This window comes from Schistocerca cancellata, chromosome 2 (genome assembly GCF_023864275.1).
Source record: "Schistocerca cancellata isolate TAMUIC-IGC-003103 chromosome 2, iqSchCanc2.1, whole genome shotgun sequence".
In the NCBI taxonomy this organism is placed as follows: Eukaryota; Metazoa; Arthropoda; class Insecta; order Orthoptera; family Acrididae; genus Schistocerca; species Schistocerca cancellata.
Window position 1 is genome coordinate 101,103,392 of NC_064627.1, and position 18,041 is coordinate 101,121,432.

At 43.5% G+C, this 18,041-nt stretch overlaps 1 protein-coding gene across 1 annotated transcript in view; it reads left to right on the plus strand.

Moving 5' to 3' along the window:
- The window catches only part of LOC126161363 (uncharacterized), a 249,699-nt gene that overhangs the window by 130,009 nt on the left and 101,649 nt on the right, over window positions 1-18,041 (plus strand). Inside the window, exons 9-10 of the mRNA XM_049917133.1 lie at window positions 15,646-15,795; window positions 16,452-16,642. Of these exons, the coding sequence (XP_049773090.1) occupies window positions 15,646-15,795; window positions 16,452-16,642 (341 nt within the window). The remainder of the gene's footprint in view (window positions 1-15,645; window positions 15,796-16,451; window positions 16,643-18,041) is intronic.

An 18,041-nucleotide genomic window follows, 5' to 3' on the forward strand; every position in this document is an offset into this window, starting at 1 on the left:
AGACGTAATTTTGCATCCACACTGAAGAAGGTGGATTCGTTCCCCATCAAGGCGACTCAATTACATGAAAGCGTGAAAAGTGATGCGGCGGTGGACATTGATCAATAATTGTTTGAATAACTGGAAAAATTGTTTGGAAACAATAGAGGAAAAATCTGAAGGTAATTTATGAAACTGTGCACAATCTATGGTGAACTTTAACTGATACCCATATCAACAGGCCTTTAATATCAATACATTCAAGGTCAATTAAGATAAATTGCATTTTGTACTGCTTCACATTGATTCTATTGTTTTTCGTCTTGACTGTTGTGAAATTGTCCGCGCTTTGTATCTGCACAGCATGTGGACTAATGTGTGCAAACTTAGCTTACCATCTAGCACGCAAATGGGCAAAATATCTGAGCAGTCTTCTCAAGCCCAGGATGCTAAACAGACATTCTATATAAATATGAACCTGGCCCTGTACGTCAGCTAATATCATGTGCAGATTGTAACAAAAATCATTAGAAATGCTTCTGTCACTAACTAGAATGCGTTAATTAATAAAAGTGAAAGTTTGGGGTCTGTTCTAGAAAGGTACAACAGCTACTCCCTTTTTTTATTGTACATATAATTTATCAACTGTGCTTTCAGGGGTCAAGTGATACACAAAAATCATGTTCAGTTACTTTCAATGCTCAATAACAAAATATTTAACTCTTGGGCATATTGAATTGACGATTATTAAAATTGTTAACTCTACATATGAAAAATTTTTTTATCACATGGGAGAATCTTCATTAGCTCATTTACATCTATGATGACGTAGCGGCTCAATGCACTGAGTTTGTGGAGAATAAATTTACTTTCTGAACCAGTGAAAAAACTCTCACGTACTCATTGTGAAGGTAGGTTAGTATCCTAGCTTTTGATATTCAGTGGTCAAAGAGTACACAAGTTGGAGTGAGCAGAATCTCGATTCAACATTTACTGTGGCCTAATGCATGATGGTACTTTACCAAGCACCATCTGCAATGGTATTGTCTCTGTGCTGGATCTGAAATTCTAATTCCCTACTCTGGCCTTGACTGAATTCACTCAGTCTCAACTTTGCTGCGTTCTGTAGAACATTAATTTTTCCATATTCTAAATAATGGCTATTGCACACTCGCTAAGGGTTGGGGTGACTTGCACAATTTCTTTGCCCACAAAAATTCCTGCAGGAATAATTAACTACCTCTTTGCTATCTTTCGCCACGATACATGAAGTGTATCATCCACACTTCGCAGAAAGAAAATCTCTCAACACCCTAGCTATTTTCCACACACTTGTGCTGTCCACTGCAATACGAGAGAGATACCTAGAAATTTTAGTTCTCAAAATGCTTCTATATAATGGGGATCTCTCCACCGTGTCGCATTTGCATCGTCCAGTATGGCTTCAGCCAATCGCCTTCGTGTTAGAGGTGAATTTTATTTTTCTTGCTGGGTCGCAGCCTAGCCCAGTTACAGCCATCCAGCCACTTAAACTCAGTACCGGCCGTATTTACGTTAAAAGGAATAATGTATTGTTCTGGCCTTATCCCTTTCCGCGCTGAAGTTCGCCGTTCTCTTGTTAAGTAGAGTTTTCCGATGCCATTAACGTCCTGTTCGGTTCGTCTCGAAAATGCGTTTCTCTTTAACTTATTTATTAATGCCTTGTCCATATTGATAGATATTGTTTTGTTAGTTTTTGGTACATGAGATTACTGCAAATTGCCTTTTTTGATATAATATAATTATTATTTTCTGAGGATCTCATATTGTATCATACTGTCGTTATGGATCAAGCTCATGTAAGGTCCATAAAATCCGGACGCCTTACACTGTGACAATGTCAATGCAGAAACGCTCCTCCGGATACCGCATAAGTTCTTCTTGTCTGCACCAAACCTCTTGACATGGAGTCTCAGTGGTGAGTGAAATGATGAACACATAGGAGATGGCCTCTTAACCTTCAAATAAATTTCGATTTTCTAATAAATTTTATAACACTTTTAATGAACAGTTGAAATACACATTTTTAACAATGCTGGTACAGCGGATCCAAGCATACGCCCATAAACTTCCACTTCTCGAAACAAAACTGTGAAGATACATGAATTAATAAATTGAAGAGTGTGTTTCTTACTTTGTTTCATACGGATATTTAATGACGTATCAAAAAATTATCCTTGCCACAAAACAACTCGTTAATTTACCGTTGGCGGTGTCTATAACTCATTCAGTTTACATACAGCTTATGTATATAAGAAAAGAACGGAAAACTAATATGATTCAGTACAACATCATGCACTTGTATAACGTTCAAATATGCACTACAGCTGCTGCTGTAGTCTGGCACGTGCTTATTACCCTTGATCAGAGCAGAATTTTACTTCCATAATGGCATCCCGTTTCTCGAACGTAGAACCTAATCTTAGCTTTGACTTTTTGCTTAATATCATACACTGCAGAGCCAAACAAACTGGTACACCTGCCTATTACCGTGTAGGGCCCCCGCGAGCATACAGAAGTGCTGCAGCATGACGTGGCATGGACTCACCTGAAGTCTGAAGTAGTGCTGGAGGAAACTGACACCATAATTCCTACAGGGCTGTCCATAAACCCGTAATGGTATCAAGGTGTGGAGATCTCTTCTGAACAGCACGTTGCAAGGCATTCCAGATATGAAAAATAATGCCCATGTCTGGGGAGTTTGGTGGCCAGCGGAAGAGTGTTCCTGGAGGCACTCTGTACCAATTCTGGATCTATAGGGTGTCGCATTGTCCTACTGGAATTGCCCAAGTTCGTCGAAATGCGCAATGGACATGAATGGATGCAGATGATCAGATAGGATGCTTACTTACGTGTCACCTGTCAGAGTAGTAAATAGATGTATCAGGGATCGCATAACACTCCAACTGCACACGCTCCACACCTTACAGATCCTCCATCAGCTTGAACCGTCCCCTGCTGGAATGCAGGGTCCATGGATTCATCGGTTGTCTCCATGCCCGTACACGTCCATTCACTCGATACAGTTTGAACGAGACTCGTCCGACCATCCAACATGTTTCCAGTCATCAGTGTCGGTGTTGACGGGCCCAGGTGAGGCGTAAAGCTTTGTGTCATGCAGTCATCAAGGGTACACGAGTGGGCCTTCGGCTCCGAAAGCCCATATCGACGATGTTTCGTTGAATGATTTGCACGCTGACACTTGCTAATGGCACAGCATTGAAATCTGCAGCAATATGCGGAAGGGTTGCACTTCTGTCACGTTGAACGATTCTTCAGTCGTCGTTGGTCCCGTTCTTGCAAGATCTTTTTCCTGCCGCAGCGATGTCGGAGATTTGATGTTTTGCCGGATTCCTGATATTCACAGTACACTCGTGAAATGGTCGTACGGGAAAATACCCACTTCCTCCCATCACACGTTCAAACTCACTTAACCCGCCATTGTAGCGGCAATAACCGATCTCACAACTACGTCAGACAGTTGCCTTCATAGGCGTTTCCGGCCGCACCGCCGTATTCTGCCTATTTACATGTCTCTGTATTTGAATACATACGCCTATACCAGATTTTTGGCGCTTCAGTGTACATTCTACTACTGGCACATCATAAGAGTCTATGAAAACTGATTTTGAAAGCTCTGTTTTTCTTTCCGTACCTAATTTTTAATTAGTACTATTATTATTATTGGTGTTTTGCCCTTAAAGAGCGCATTTGGACTAAACTACATGGCCAGTTCCTTTTGCTGCCTTCCTTGCTGCCCAAACTTCCCTCATTCGCTCGCTGTGTTTCTGTTTCCGGTCCTCTGTCCATGCTTCTTGTCGGCTTCGTGTCTTCGGCTTCATCTTGATTGCCTTTTTGGTTGCCCATATTTCTTTCATCTTCTGGCTGTGATCTTGCTTTCGTTCTTTGGTCCATTTTATGCCTGTTCGTTTGTCGCATTGTATCTCATGTAGTTTACTTTTCTTAATGATGTTTCTGAACTTTATTCTGTCGTTTATTGTGTCTGCTGTTATGTTGAGCTGGTTCAGGTCGTTTTCTACCTCTGCCACCCATTTGTTGTTTCTAGTGGTTACCCAGTCAAAGATCTGTTTGGTCAGCCTGTGTGATGGCATTCTGTATAGGTGTCCATAGAATTGTAGTCTGCGTTTTCTAATCTTTTCTGTGATTGTCTCCGTATGTTTGTACAGTTCCTCTGTAGGTTTCTTGATCCATATTCCATTGTTGTTAGTTGCGCCAAATATTTTCCTAAGTATTTTCCGTTCTACTTTTTCTAATTGTCTGATACGTGTATGCCCTCGGATTAGTGTGGTCTCTGCTGCATATAGTGCCTCGGGGAGCACCACCGTGTCGTAATGGCGTAATTTGGCTTTTTGTGAGATAGACTTCTTGTTGTAATGATTCCACACTACTCTGTATGCCTTGTCCAGTTTAGTCTTTCTTTCTTCATTTGAGTCTCTGTTATGTCCACTCATTTGTAGTGTTTCACCGAGGTATTTGAAGTTTGCTGTTTTGTAAATCGTGCCATACTTTGTGTTCAGAGATGAGAGTTTCTTTGTGCTCATAAACTGTGTCTTTTCGTAAGAGATCTGTAGTCCAGTTTTGGAAGCGATTTCGTGCAGTTTTTCAATAGCGTCTTTTGTTTCCTTTATACCTTTCGTGACAATCGCCAAATCATCTGCAAAAGCCAGGCATTTAATCTGTAATGTGGAGCAGACGCCTTTTGTAGCCGCCCACTGTGGGAACAGACGCTACTAGTAGTTTTGGTCCGCCCCGAGTATTTCATTTCCTCGGTACCACCTATATCTAGGAGGCATTCCCCTATCCGCCACCTGGGGAGGCGCTCGGTTGCGGGTCTACTAACCGCCCCGAGAATTAGTACTAGGCCTCTTCTTAACGTGAATTCCCCTTCTTTTGGTCTTCGGTAAAGGGGGCCTTTTCTTCGGTTGTCAATGTTTGTTTGTACATTCTTCTCTTATTTGACTGTCGTTTCTTGTGTCGATCTGATACTAACGAGAAAAAGTTGTACTAATGTGTTACAGGAACATGTTATTCCCGCGGCAGGTGTGGCCTGCCCAGGTTGCGGATGTGTCAGTTCTCACAGAAGTCACCGGCCGACCGCCTAAACTTGTCCCCGAGACCTGATGAGGAGAGATAGGAGCAAAGCGAGTTAGAGACTAGTTGACACAGCGGACGTATCCACGCCTCACTCACATCAGATCTCGTTTGCTACTTCATAAATTTGCCGGATTTTAACATGATTGGTAATCAAGTTCCTAAAGAAGTGATTTACATCCTGAAACCCGGGTCGTATACACGATTTTGTCCAAATGAATTACTGGTCAAGTAGAACTGGAGCTGATTTTTCACTACGAAAAATTTTAACAACAGTTGTGGATGATCCGCAAAGAGTAGTTACGCGAGTTAGAAAGCTCGCCTTTTCATACTCTGTATGCGATCGATGTATGTATCAATTGTTCTTCTCCGGACGATAACTGCGTGCTCCAAAACTTGTCGCAGTAGCGTGTTTACGGACCAACTCCAAGCTGTGGTGACAGCTTGGACGTCCGGTTGAGCGGTGTATGGGGAAGCATGTCGTTCTCGACCGACCGACCGTGGATTGCGATGGGTGCTGGACCCCTGCGTGTTCAAGACCCCCGGCAGGATATGTCTGTTTCTTTTTGTCGAAATTGGCCTTTTGCGTGCGGGCTGCTATCGTTTGAGAATGGTAATTTCTAACTTCTGAAGGATTGGGCAGTCTTAATATTTACATATTACAAATTGAATTGCCAGTTCAGCAGTATTCGTTGAAATTTGTTCCTGGGATGTAATGGGATGGTTCCTAGTTTTGGTATTCGCGTGTGAGGAATGGCTACTGTTCTATTGTATAAGACCGAAGTTTTGTGTAGGATAATTTCAAGTATTTTCGGAAGATGGAAGTCATTGTAGATATCAGTGTTGGAAAGGAAGCGGGGTGCAGTCTCTGTATGGAAGAATCTGTTTTGCAACGTCTGAATGCTCTTGATGTTTGTATCCGCAGTCAGTGCCCAGATGTACGCTCTGTAACTAATAATTGGCAGGAGGATCGCGTGGGATAGTTTGATCTTCAAGTTCATTGAAAGCCATTTTCTTTTATGAGTGAGTTCTTCTTCTCTATTGCAGGTGTATACTGCATGTTTCTTGAAAGTTAAACAGGAGTTCGTAATTACACATAAATATCTAACACTGGGATTTCAATCCCATTGAGTGAGAGTGTGGCGTCATGGGGTATTTATTTGGTTATGAACAGGATTGCTTGATTTTTAGCTGAATTTATAGTGGTTATACAGGTGAGTGCCCAGTAATGAATTTCCTCCAAGTGCTCCTGTAATTTTCTTGCCATTTACATCAGATACTAACTAATCCTGTAAGTACCTATACCATGTGCAAAGACGCCAGACTGGTTAGTTTGCTACAAAGTGTCGTTTTTGTACATTTAGTAGAGTTTGGGTGCCATGTCAGAGCCTTGGGGGAATCCTGCAGTTGTATTTCAGAGGTGACTATTGCAGGTATAGTAACCAGAATATGACTCGGGTAGGAGACGCTGTACGATCGGCCGAGGGCGTCGATGGATTAGTCGCTGAAGACTACGAAACACACGAACAGCGATGGACAAACAACAGGTCAACACGCCTTAATGTAAACCAGATCGAGGGCCCAGACGTAGCAGTACCTGAAACCAAGCAAGACTGTGTAAAAGTAACGATACAAGAGCAGAGCCAGAACATGACAGAGATTCTGGGGTCTTTTTTTCTTCACTGTTGTTTCATCCCCCGTGCCGCATATTGGTGGGAATGGGCTTTCAGCGGGGCAATACCCCGCTCTTCAGCCAACACCATTGTTAATGATATAACAAAGATGATTAATGATGATTAATGATATAACAAAGACGATATATATATACGATGTCTGTTCTTTCGCCCATGTCCAAATAAAAGAAGAAACGAACAACACTTTTGATCCAGCAACCACTATGAATTAAGACACAAATGAATTACAGAGAGAGTGGGTATCGATGTAAATAAATGGGAAAAGTTGAAAATTTATGATGGATCAGGATTCGAACCCGGGTTTGCTGTTTAATTCGACATCTGCTCTGATCACTAAGCCATCTAAAGACCTGTCCAAAAGAACAGACACCACACCTCTATAATGATGGCGAAGAAGCAAAGATCTCCTCAGAGCACATGCACACCAGGCTCGAACTCTTACGCGAAACGGCGTAATAGCGCCAGTAACGAGGATAATGGGCAAGCGGCACTACATATGTAGTGTGTGGATAAGTTGATAACTTACGTCTGACGGGAGGTGTGCCAGAGTACTCAGTGAAACTGTCATGACCACTGTGTCTGGATGGCTTTGTAGTCAGAGCGACTGCTTTATTGTGACAAAATCTTATGGGACCAAATTGCTTAGGTCATCGGTCCCTAAGCTTACACATTACTTAATCGAACTTAAACTAACTTACGCTATGGACAAAGACACACCCATGCCCGAGGGAGGACTCGAACCCCCGACGGGTTGAGCCGCGCGGACCGTGACAAATCGCCCAAGACCGCGCGGCTACCCGGCGCGGCTAGAGCGACTTCCTAGTAAGTAGGAGACCCAGGTATGAATCGTGCTCTGGCATAAACTTTAACTTTCCCAATTCATTTACATCCGTTCCCACTCGTAGCCAATATCTGTAACTTATGTGTGTCTTAATTCATGTGGGCTTCTGAGTCAAAAATGTTGTCTGTTCTTTCGGACATGTACGAAACAACAGACACCGCATAATATACTAAAGCGACAAAGAAACTGGTATGGGTATGTGTATTCAAATACAGAGATATGTAAACAGGCAGAATACGGCGCTGAGCTCGGCGACGCCTATATAAGACAACATGTGTCAAGCGCACGTACGATATGGGTTACTGCTGCTACAACGGTATGTTATCGAGAGTTTAAGGGAGTTTGAACGTGGTGTTATAGTCGGCGTACGAGCGATGCGACACAGCATCTCCGAGGTAGTGATGAAGTCGGGATTTCACGCCCCCCCCCCCCCCCCCATGAACCATGGATCTTGCCGCTGGTAAGGAGGCTTGCGTGCCTCAGCGATACAGATAGCCATACCGTAGGTGCAACCACAACGGAGGGGTATCTGCAGAGAGGTCAGGCGAACGTGTGGTTCCTGAAGAGGGGCAGCAATATTTCCAGTAGTTGCAGGGGCAACAGTCTGGATTATTGACTTATTTAACCTTGTAACATTAACCAAAACGGCCTTGCTGTGCTGGTACTGCGAACGGCTCAAAGCCGTAATTTTTCCCGAGCGCATGCAGCTTTACTGTAAGGTTAAATTATGATGACATCCTCTTGGGTAAAATATTCCGGGGGTAAAATAGTCCCCCCCCATTCGGATCTCCGGGCGGGGAATACTCAGGAGGACGTCGTTATCAGGAGAAAGCAAACTGGCGTTCTACGGATGGGTGCGTGGAATGTCATATCCCTTAATCTAGTAGGTAGGTTAGAAAATCTAAAAAGGGAAATGGGTAGGTTAAAGTTAGATATAGTGGGAATTAGTGAAGTTCGGTGGCAGGAGGGGCCGCGGTGGTCTCGCGGTTCTAGGCGCGCAGTCCGGAACCGCGCGCCTGCTACGGTCGCAGGTTCGAATCCTGCCTCGGGCATGGATGTGTGTGATGTCCTTAGGTTAGTTAGGTTTAAGTAGTTCTAAGTTGTAGGGGACTGATGACCACAGGTGTTAAGTCTCATAGTGCTCAGAGCCATTTGAACCATTTGTGGCAGGAGGAGGTCAGGTGAATACAGGGTTATAAATACAAAATCAAATAGGGGTAATACAGGAATAGGTTTAGAAAAGAATAAAAAATACGAGCGCTGGTAAACTACTACGAACAGCGTGGTGAACGAATTATTGTAGCCAAGATAAACACAAAGCCCACACCTACCACAATAGTACAAGTTTATATGCCAACTAGCTCGGCAGACGACAAAGAGATTGCAGAAGTGTATAGTCAGATAAAAGAAATTATTCAGATAGTAAAGGGAGACGAAAATTAATAGTGATGGGTGACTGGAATTCGATAGTAGGAAAAGGAAGAGAAGCAAAAGTTGTAGGTGAATATGGAATGGCGGTAAGGAATAAAAGAGGAAGCCACCTGGTAGAATTTTGCATAGAGCATAACTTAATCATAGCTAACACTTGGTTTAAAAATCATGAAAGAAGGCTGTATACGTGTAAGAGGCCTGGAAACACTGGAAGGTTTCAGACAAATTGTATAATGCTAAGACAGAGATTTCGGAACCATGTTTTAAATTGTAAGACATTTCCACACATGACCGCAAACTATTGTTTATGAGCTGTAGATAAAAACTGAAGAAACTGCGAAACGGTGGGAATGGGGTCCGGATAAACTAAAAGAACCAGAGGTTGTAGAGAGTTTGAGAAAGAGCATTAGGGAACGATTCACAAGAACGGGGGAAAGAAACACAGTAGCAGAAGAATGGGTAGCTTTGAGAGGTCGAATAGTAAAGGCAGCAGTGGATCAAGTAGGTAAAAAGACGAGGGCTAGTAGAAATCCTTAGGTAACAGAAGAGATATTGAACTTAATCGATGAAACGAGAAAATATAAAAATACAATAAATGAAGTAGGCAAGAAGGATTACAAATGCCTCAAAAATGAGATCGACAAGAAGTGCAAAGTGGCTAAGAAAGGATGACTAGAGGACAAATGTAAATATGTAGAGGCATATATCACTAGGGGTAAGATAGATACTGCCTATAGGAAAATTAAAAAGACCTTGGAGAAAAGAGAACCACTTGTATGAATACCAAGAGCTCAGATGGAAACAAAGTTCTAAGCAAAGAAGGGAAAGCAGAAAGGTGGAAGGAATATATAGAGGGTCTATGCAAGGGCGACGTACTTGAGGGAGATATTATGGAAATGGAAGAAGACGTACAGGAAGATGAAATGGGAGCTACGATACAGCGTGAAGAATTTGACAGAGCACTGAAAGATCTGAGTCGAAACAAGGCACCCGGAGTAGATAACATTAGATTAGAACTACTGATAGCCTTGGGAGAGCCAGCTCTGGCAAAACTCAACCATCTGAAAAGCAAGATGTACGAGACAGGCGAAATACCCTCAGGCTTCAAGAAGAATATAATAATTCAAATCCTAAAGAAAGCAGGTGTTAAAAAAAAGGTGTAAAAATTACTGAACTATCAATTTAATAAGTGACGGCTGCAAAATACTAACTCAAATTCTTTAGAGACGAATGGAAAAACTGGTAGAATCCGATCTCGGGGAAGATCAGTTTGGATTCTGTAGAAATGTTGGAACACGTGAGGCAATACTGACCCTACGACATATCTTAGATCAAGGGAAGGCAAACCTACGTTTCTAGCATTTGTAGACGTAGAGAAGGCTTTTGACAATGTTGACTGGAATACTCTCTTTAAATTCTGAAGGTGGTAGGAGTCAAATAAAGGGAACGATAGGCTATTTACAATTTATACAGAAACCAGATGGCAGTTGTAAGAGCTGAGGGGCATGAAAGGGAAGCAGCGGTTGGGAAGGAGTGAGATGGGGATGTAGCCTATCCCTGATGTTACTCAATCTGTATATTGAGCAAGCAGTAAAGGAAACAAAAGAAAAATTTGGAGTAGGAATTAAAATCCATGGAGAAGAAAGAAAAACTTTGCTGTAACTCTTCAGGCTTTCCTGGCGAGATCTTGACATGTGGAATTATCGGTTCTACTGCCGGGTGTTTGTGTCGCTCTGGCACAATTTTTCGGCCACGTAACTCGTTGCCTTCTTCAGGTGCTACCCGAGACTGCCGTATTGGAGGATCTTATCCAGTATTTATGCCCAGAGGGCGCTGGGTGCTCTCTTTGCCGTCCGCGCCCACATGGCGCTGCTTGTAAGGTCTTGTCTCTTCCGCGGTGTTCCCTCGGACGTCCTCGCCCGACTTTATCGCCATCTGTGGCAGCTCTCTGAGTCCCGTCCTGTGTTGGGCATTCCGTTCGCGGTCCGCGCCCGCCTGGTGCTGCTCCTGAGGTTTTCGCCCTTCCCTGGTGCTCCCACGGACGTCAGCGGCCGGCTCGTTCAACATATGTGGTCGTGGCAGCTGTCTGCGACCGGACCCGCGTTTGGCGTTCTGTTCGTGGTCCGCGCCCGCTTGGCGCTGCTCCTGAGGTGTTGGCACTTCCCTGGTGCTCCGACGGACGTCCGCGCCCGCCTCGTCCACCATCTGCAGTTGTGGCAGCTGTGTGAGGCCCATCTCGCGTCGGGCGTTCCGTTCGCGGTCCGCGTCCGCCTGGCGCTGCTCCTGCGGTGTTACTACTTCTTCAGGAGTTTCTTGGTTCCTTTCGTTGGGCCCCGATAAGTTCCAGAGCCAGTACTCCACGCCGAGCTGAGGTTGTAACCGCTGTCTCGGTTTATTAAGTTGCCTGTGACCTTGATTTCGATGGCCTCCTTTATGACACTGTCCCAAAATCTTGGCATCTGTGTCACAATTTTGGTGTTGTTGTAGTCCATTGAGTGACCGAGCTCCAGACAGTGCTCCGCTATGGCAGATTTGGTTGCCTGTCCGAGTCTGGTGTGCCTCTGGAGTTCTTTGCACCTGATGTCTGCCGTCCTGGTTGTCTGGCCAATGTATGACTTTCCACACTGGCACGGAATGTTGTAAATGTGTGATTTACGTAGCCCCAGGTTGTCCTTCACAGTCCCTAGCATTCTCCCAGTTTTGGAGAGTGGACAGAAGATACTCTTTATATCATATTTTGAAAGAATTCTGCTGATCTTTGCAGAAATAGGTCCAGCTTATGGCAGGTATGCCACCTTCTTCGCCTCCTCTGGCTCCTCTTCTTGTACTCAGTGGTTGGCTGGCAGCAGGAAGTGCCCTATGGATGTCTGTGGAGGAGTATCCATTTCTGCTGAACACCAGCTGTAGATGTTCTATCTCTGTGGCCAGGCATTCCGTATCTGACAGAGCCCAAGCTCTGTGAACTAATGTTTTCAAGACTCCATTCTCCTGTGCCCGTTGGTGGCAGCTACTAGCTTGAAGGTATAAGTCAGTGTGGGCGGACTTCCGATAGACACTGTGCCCCAGAGCGTCATCTGCCTTCCTCTTGACCAGAACATCCAAGAATGGGAGCTGTCCATCCTTCTATAACTCCATAGTAAATTTTATACTTGGGTGGCGTGAATTTAGATGTTTCAAAAAGTCATCTAGCTTCTCCCTGCCATGGGGCCAAATGACAAAAGTGTCATCGACATATCTGAGAAAGCACTTGGGTTGGTAAGTGGCTGATGCAAGTGCCTCCTCTTCGTATCTTTCCATGAAAAGGTTGGCTACCACTGGTGATAAAGGGCTGCCCATTGCCACTCCTTATGTTTGCTCATAAATTTGACCCCTGTAAAGAAAATATGTTGAGGTCAGTATATTCTTGAGAAGGTCGAGCAGGGCACCATCGAACTTCTCTCCAATGATATTGAGTGAATCGGTGAGAGGCACTCGTGTGAAGAGCGACACAACATCGAAACTGACCATGATGTCAGAGTCCATGGTGTGAAGCTGCCTTAGCCGTTATAGGTAGTCCTCCAAGTTCCGAATGTGGTGTGCACGTTTGCCCACATATGGTGCCAATATCTTCTTCAGGTATTGTGCAGTGAGGTATGTTGCTGCGCCGATGTTACTGACAATAGCTCGGAAAGGGACCCTCTCCTTGTGGACCTTGGGGAGTCCATAGAGTCTGGGTGGTACAGGTGCTTTGGTATGAAGCGATGACCTGTTTAGGTAGACCTGTCTCCTTGAGCAACTACCAGGTCTTCTTGTCCACCTTGTCAGTGGAGTCACCATCTAGTGGTTTGTAAGCAGTGTCTTCCAGAAGTTGTTGCACCTTCCCATCATACTCCAACTTGTTTAAGAAGACCGTGGAGTTACCCTTATCAGCTGCAGAACTACAACGCCGTCATCCTCCCGTAGCTGCCTGAGTGCCACCCTCTCCTCGCTCGAAATGTTGAATTTGGGAGGCTTCGTCCTGGTGAGTGCCCTGCAGGTCGCCCTGCGGATCTCTTCAGACACGTTGGAAGGTAGCGTGTTGACGACTTGCTCAACTAAACTGATGAAGGCTGCAACAGGTACGCTTCTGGGAGTCACTGCAAAATTGAGTCCCTTGCTGAGTGCTTTTGAGGTGGCCCGGATAACTCTGCCATCTCATCTATTTCCGAGCCCATTAAATGTGAACAATACTATTGGCCATGGATACACCTACGTCAGAGGCTCACACAATCGGCAGGAATACACAATCAATGAATGTAAACAAACATCACTTTCAACGCAAAGGGAAGTTTTATTTATTTTATGACACATGCACGGTTTTCTCCGGAAATGAAAACTAGCGGTACAAATAGGCTAGTTTTCACTGTTCTAAACCTCTTATCTTCTGAAATACATAGGCTTTAAAGGATGCCAACGGCCACACAGTTCCTAATGCAATGCACACAGAAAGGCTTGCCTGCAGCAGGTTCAGACAGTGCACTTAACCCACATTACAGCATTACTGCATTACGGTAGAAACTGTCACACCGTTTCCATTATTTCAAGTCTGAGTCATCCAGCAGGTATAGCCGCTACAGCATTTAGAACGGTGAAACTTGTAGTTTCCATTTCACTAAAAAAAAAAGCTATTTTACGAAACGTAACTTTGTGTTGAAAGTGATATTTGTTTACTTGTAAGGATTGTGCATTCCTGCCCATTGTGTGAGCTCCTATCGTAGGTGCATCCGTAGCGAATTGCATTTTTCATATTTTGTTTCTTGTCGAAAGTATACGAAATCGAAAAGTGGGTGGGATATCCTGTATAAAAACTCCTGCGGGAATGATGTCGTCAAGGTTACTAGAAAGCTAGCGATCAGCGCAACTCATGGGTTAGAGCAGAGGTCCCCAAACGTTTCTTCTCGTAGACCACTTTCAAAGTTTTACTGTTTTCGGTAAACCTCCTACTGCTACATTTTTACTATATTCCCAAAACTCCTAAAAAATGTCACGGTCGAATCCCAACCCTAAATTTGGAGTGGTAAAAATAAAAAGAAATACAGCACATTTTCTTGTGTCCTATTTATTAAAATAATATTTATGATTATGTACTTAATATGATTAAAAATAAACACTGATAATGTACTATTCAGCAATCGACAAAACATCAACAATCAACTCTAAAATGGAAGTAAACAATTTAAAAAATATATTCATACTTTTAATGAGACGGATGTACTTGTTGAATTGGCAAATAATTATCAATATTTGGCTGCAGTTTTGTAAGGAATAACCTCAGATCTCCCCGTTCTGTGATGTTCAGTCTGCTCCTTTCTTTTTGTTAATAGGTTGGTGACGACACTAAAACTTTTTAATTATTAATACCAATAAACTGCCAAGACCCATTGTTTAATCGTCGAAGTTTTAGCAGCCACGAGATTAAATAGCCGGTTTTTAATTAATGATTAAAGAGCATATATACCCAATTCCCGAGACCAATGCGTTCGTCAACCACGATAATGTTGTCTCGCATGTCAAAAAATAAAAGAGCTGAAGAATAAGGTGGGTCGCTTTCCCGTATCGCGATACTTAAGTGTTTCTCACTTCACTCCACTGGTGGGAGACGCTCGTTTGTGGAAATAGTCCACCTGGCGGGGCATTCGTTAACGAGCTTAGTCTTCGCATCTGCTAATAGCAGGAAAATGGGTTACCTTGCACTTGTACTTTTACACCCATACAGACGTTTTCACAAAAAGGCTGAATCTGTTTTATTGTAATATAAAATATTTTTTCATTAATTACGTTTTAATACATTTCCAAATATTTTTGTCGTTTAGCATTAGCAGTTACGAGGACACTGAAATATGTACAAACATGCAGGTCAGTCATACGTCTCTCTTTTAATGAATCGCCACTGTCGCGTAAATAAATATTTTTATAATAAAGAGTACTAAAAATTCAATCTTTCTGGGCTTTTTGGTCTTTTATAGAAGTATCGAATAACCGCTCCTCTCAGTATTTAAATTTTGTTACGTAACTACTACACGCAAATATAACAAATATGATATGATTAAAATATAAAATAAACATACGAATAACAAATGGGCAGGTACTTGCTTTTTTCGGCACTGGCAAACACTGACATCGATTAACTCACACTTTTATGCTAAAAATTCCGGAAACAAATGAGTAACGTTTTATCCTTGGCATTTGTATATATATTAGTGAAGCTTGCAAGCACAGCGCAAGTTGTATTCGTCCCTTTGCACGTCTAAGCAAGCATTCCGGGCGAGCGAGCGCGAAGGCGGCACTTTGCAAGTCTCTACATGCGTTGTACTGAATATCGAATATGCTTGTTTTTACAATTACAGTCGCTGACCTTCTTAAAATACACTAGCTACCCAAAAAAAAGGTGGTTAAAAAACTTACAGATTAATCCATAATAACTTGACTTAAAATCCCTAAGCATCCACCGCAGGTTTCTTTATCGACTGATGCGTTCACTTACTAAACTGCACTATACCCTTTTAATGAAGTGCTGTTCTGTTCTTCTAGGTGGAGACTTGGAACTCCTCGTTACCCGCAAAGTACGTAAATGTCTTTCTGAAGCCTCGAGTACGTGGCGTGCGGCGGCGATGCGGCATCTGGAACTTGACGACGAACGCCTGGGACTTCGGCAGCTGTACACTGTACCGTCGTGGCCAGGTCTGGGCAGTTTATCGTGCTCTCAGCATCACTACCCCTCTTTGTATTACAGGGAGTGGATGGACCTTTTTTTTTAGGCATGAATTTTGTGGCTGGTTTGATGCGGCCCGCCACGAATTCCTCTCCTGTGTCAGCCTCTTCCTCTCAGAGTAGCACTTGCAACCTGCATCCTCGATTACTTGTCGATGTATTCCAGTCTCCCTCTACAGTTTGCTGAAGACCTTTCTCAGATGACGCTTCCTCCCCATTTAGAGCAACTTTTTTGTCTTTTTGTCTCTTCTTGGACACAGTTTTCCACAGTATGAATATCTTTAACATTTCCAAGGTGGAAAGCTCCCTGTTTCTCAGTCTGGAGACTGGATCGTGATACTCTCTTTGGAAAACTTTACTTCCCGAGACCTGAAACACTGCAAAGTACTTTTTACATCGGGGACTTTTTCTTACAACAAATAACAACGTTTTTAAAACTTGCAACTCTTTATATTAAAAATTGTTTACTTAGACATATTAAGTTTGTCCAGTATGTATGATTCAATTTAGAAACATTACAGAGGTCCCTACTGTCCGCCAAGAAATTAGGTAGAAAATGTGATGGCTCGTAGAAGTATGAATTCTGTTCTTTCTCAACAGCTACGCTTTTTCGTCTGCTCCGTTAGGAGATCGACGTGTGCCGGTGCTGGCACCTGACACACTTCGCGCAGCTGGTGACAGACGCCGACCTGCAGTGGGGCCACCACGCCGGTGTGCTAGAGCTGATCTCCCTGGCCGGAGTCTTCGCGTCCCTGCTGGGCACTGTTGGACTCGGAGTAGCAGCTGTACTCGACCGCAAGTGGCGCCGCAAACCAGGGTGTGTCTCTGTTTCCTCAGCTATCTCACCACCATCACCGTACTATTGACTGCAAGTTCTGACAGATGCTTTTCAACTACATCAGATACCGGCTAGGCCGCATCTCGTGGTCGTGCGGTAGCGTTCTCGCTTCCCACGCCCGGGTTCCCGGGTTCGATTCCCGGCGGGGTCAGGGATTTTCTCTGCCTCGTGATGGCTGGGTGTTGTGTGCTGTCCTTAGGTTAGTTAGGTTTAAAGTAGTTCTAAGTTCTAGGGGACTTATGACCACAGCAGTTGAGTCCCATGGTGCTCCGAGCCATTTGAACCATTTTTAGATACCGGCTATGGAATTTTAGGTTGATTGTTTTGGGGGGAGGAGACCAGATAGCGTGGTCATCGGTCTCATCAGATTAGGGAAGGATTGGGAAGGAGGTGCTCTACCACTTGCCCGCGAAAGGCAAAGGTCCCGAGTTCGAGTCTCGGTCGGGCACACAGATTTAATCTGCCAGGAAGTTTCACAATGTACTGGTTATGAACTGTAGATTAAAACTGAAGAAACTGCAAAAAGGTGATAATTTGAGAAGATGGGACCAGGATAAACTGGAAGAACCAGAGGTTGTAGATAGCTTCAGGGAGAGCATTAGGGAACGATTGACAAGAATGTTGGAAAGAAATACAGTAGACGAAGAATGGGTAGCTTCGAGAGTCGAAATAGTGAATGTAGCAGAGGATCAAGTAGGTAAAAAGACGAGAGCTAGTAGAAATCTTTGGGTAACAGAAGAGATACTGAATTTAATTGATGAAAGGAGAAAATATAAAAACGCAGTAAATGAAGCAGGCAAAAAGGAATGCAAACATTTCAAAAATGAGATCGATAAGAAGTGCAAAATGGCTAAGCAGGGATGGCTAGAGGACAAATGTAAGGATGTAGAGGCGCATATCACTAGGGGTAAGATAGATACTGCCAACAGGAAAATTAAAGAGATCTTTGGAGAAAAGAGAACCACTTGCATGAATATCAAGGGCTCAGATAGAAAACCAATTCTAAGCAAAGAAGGGAAAGCACAAAAGTGGAAGGCGTATATAGAGGGTTTATACAAGGGTGATGTTCTTGAGAACAATATTACAGAAATGCAAGAGAACGTAGATGAAGATGAAATAGGAGATATGATACTGCGTGAAAAGTTTGACAGAGCACTGAAAGACCTAAGTCGAAACAAGGCCCCGGGAGTTGACAACATTAGATTAGCACTACTGACAGCCTTGGGAGAGCCAGGCCTAACAAAACTCTACCATCTAGTGAGCAAGATGTATGAGACAGGCGAAATACCCTCAGACTTCAAGAAGAATATAATTATTCCAATCCCAAAGGAAGCAGGAGTTGACAGATGTAAAAATTACCGAACTATCAGTTTAATAA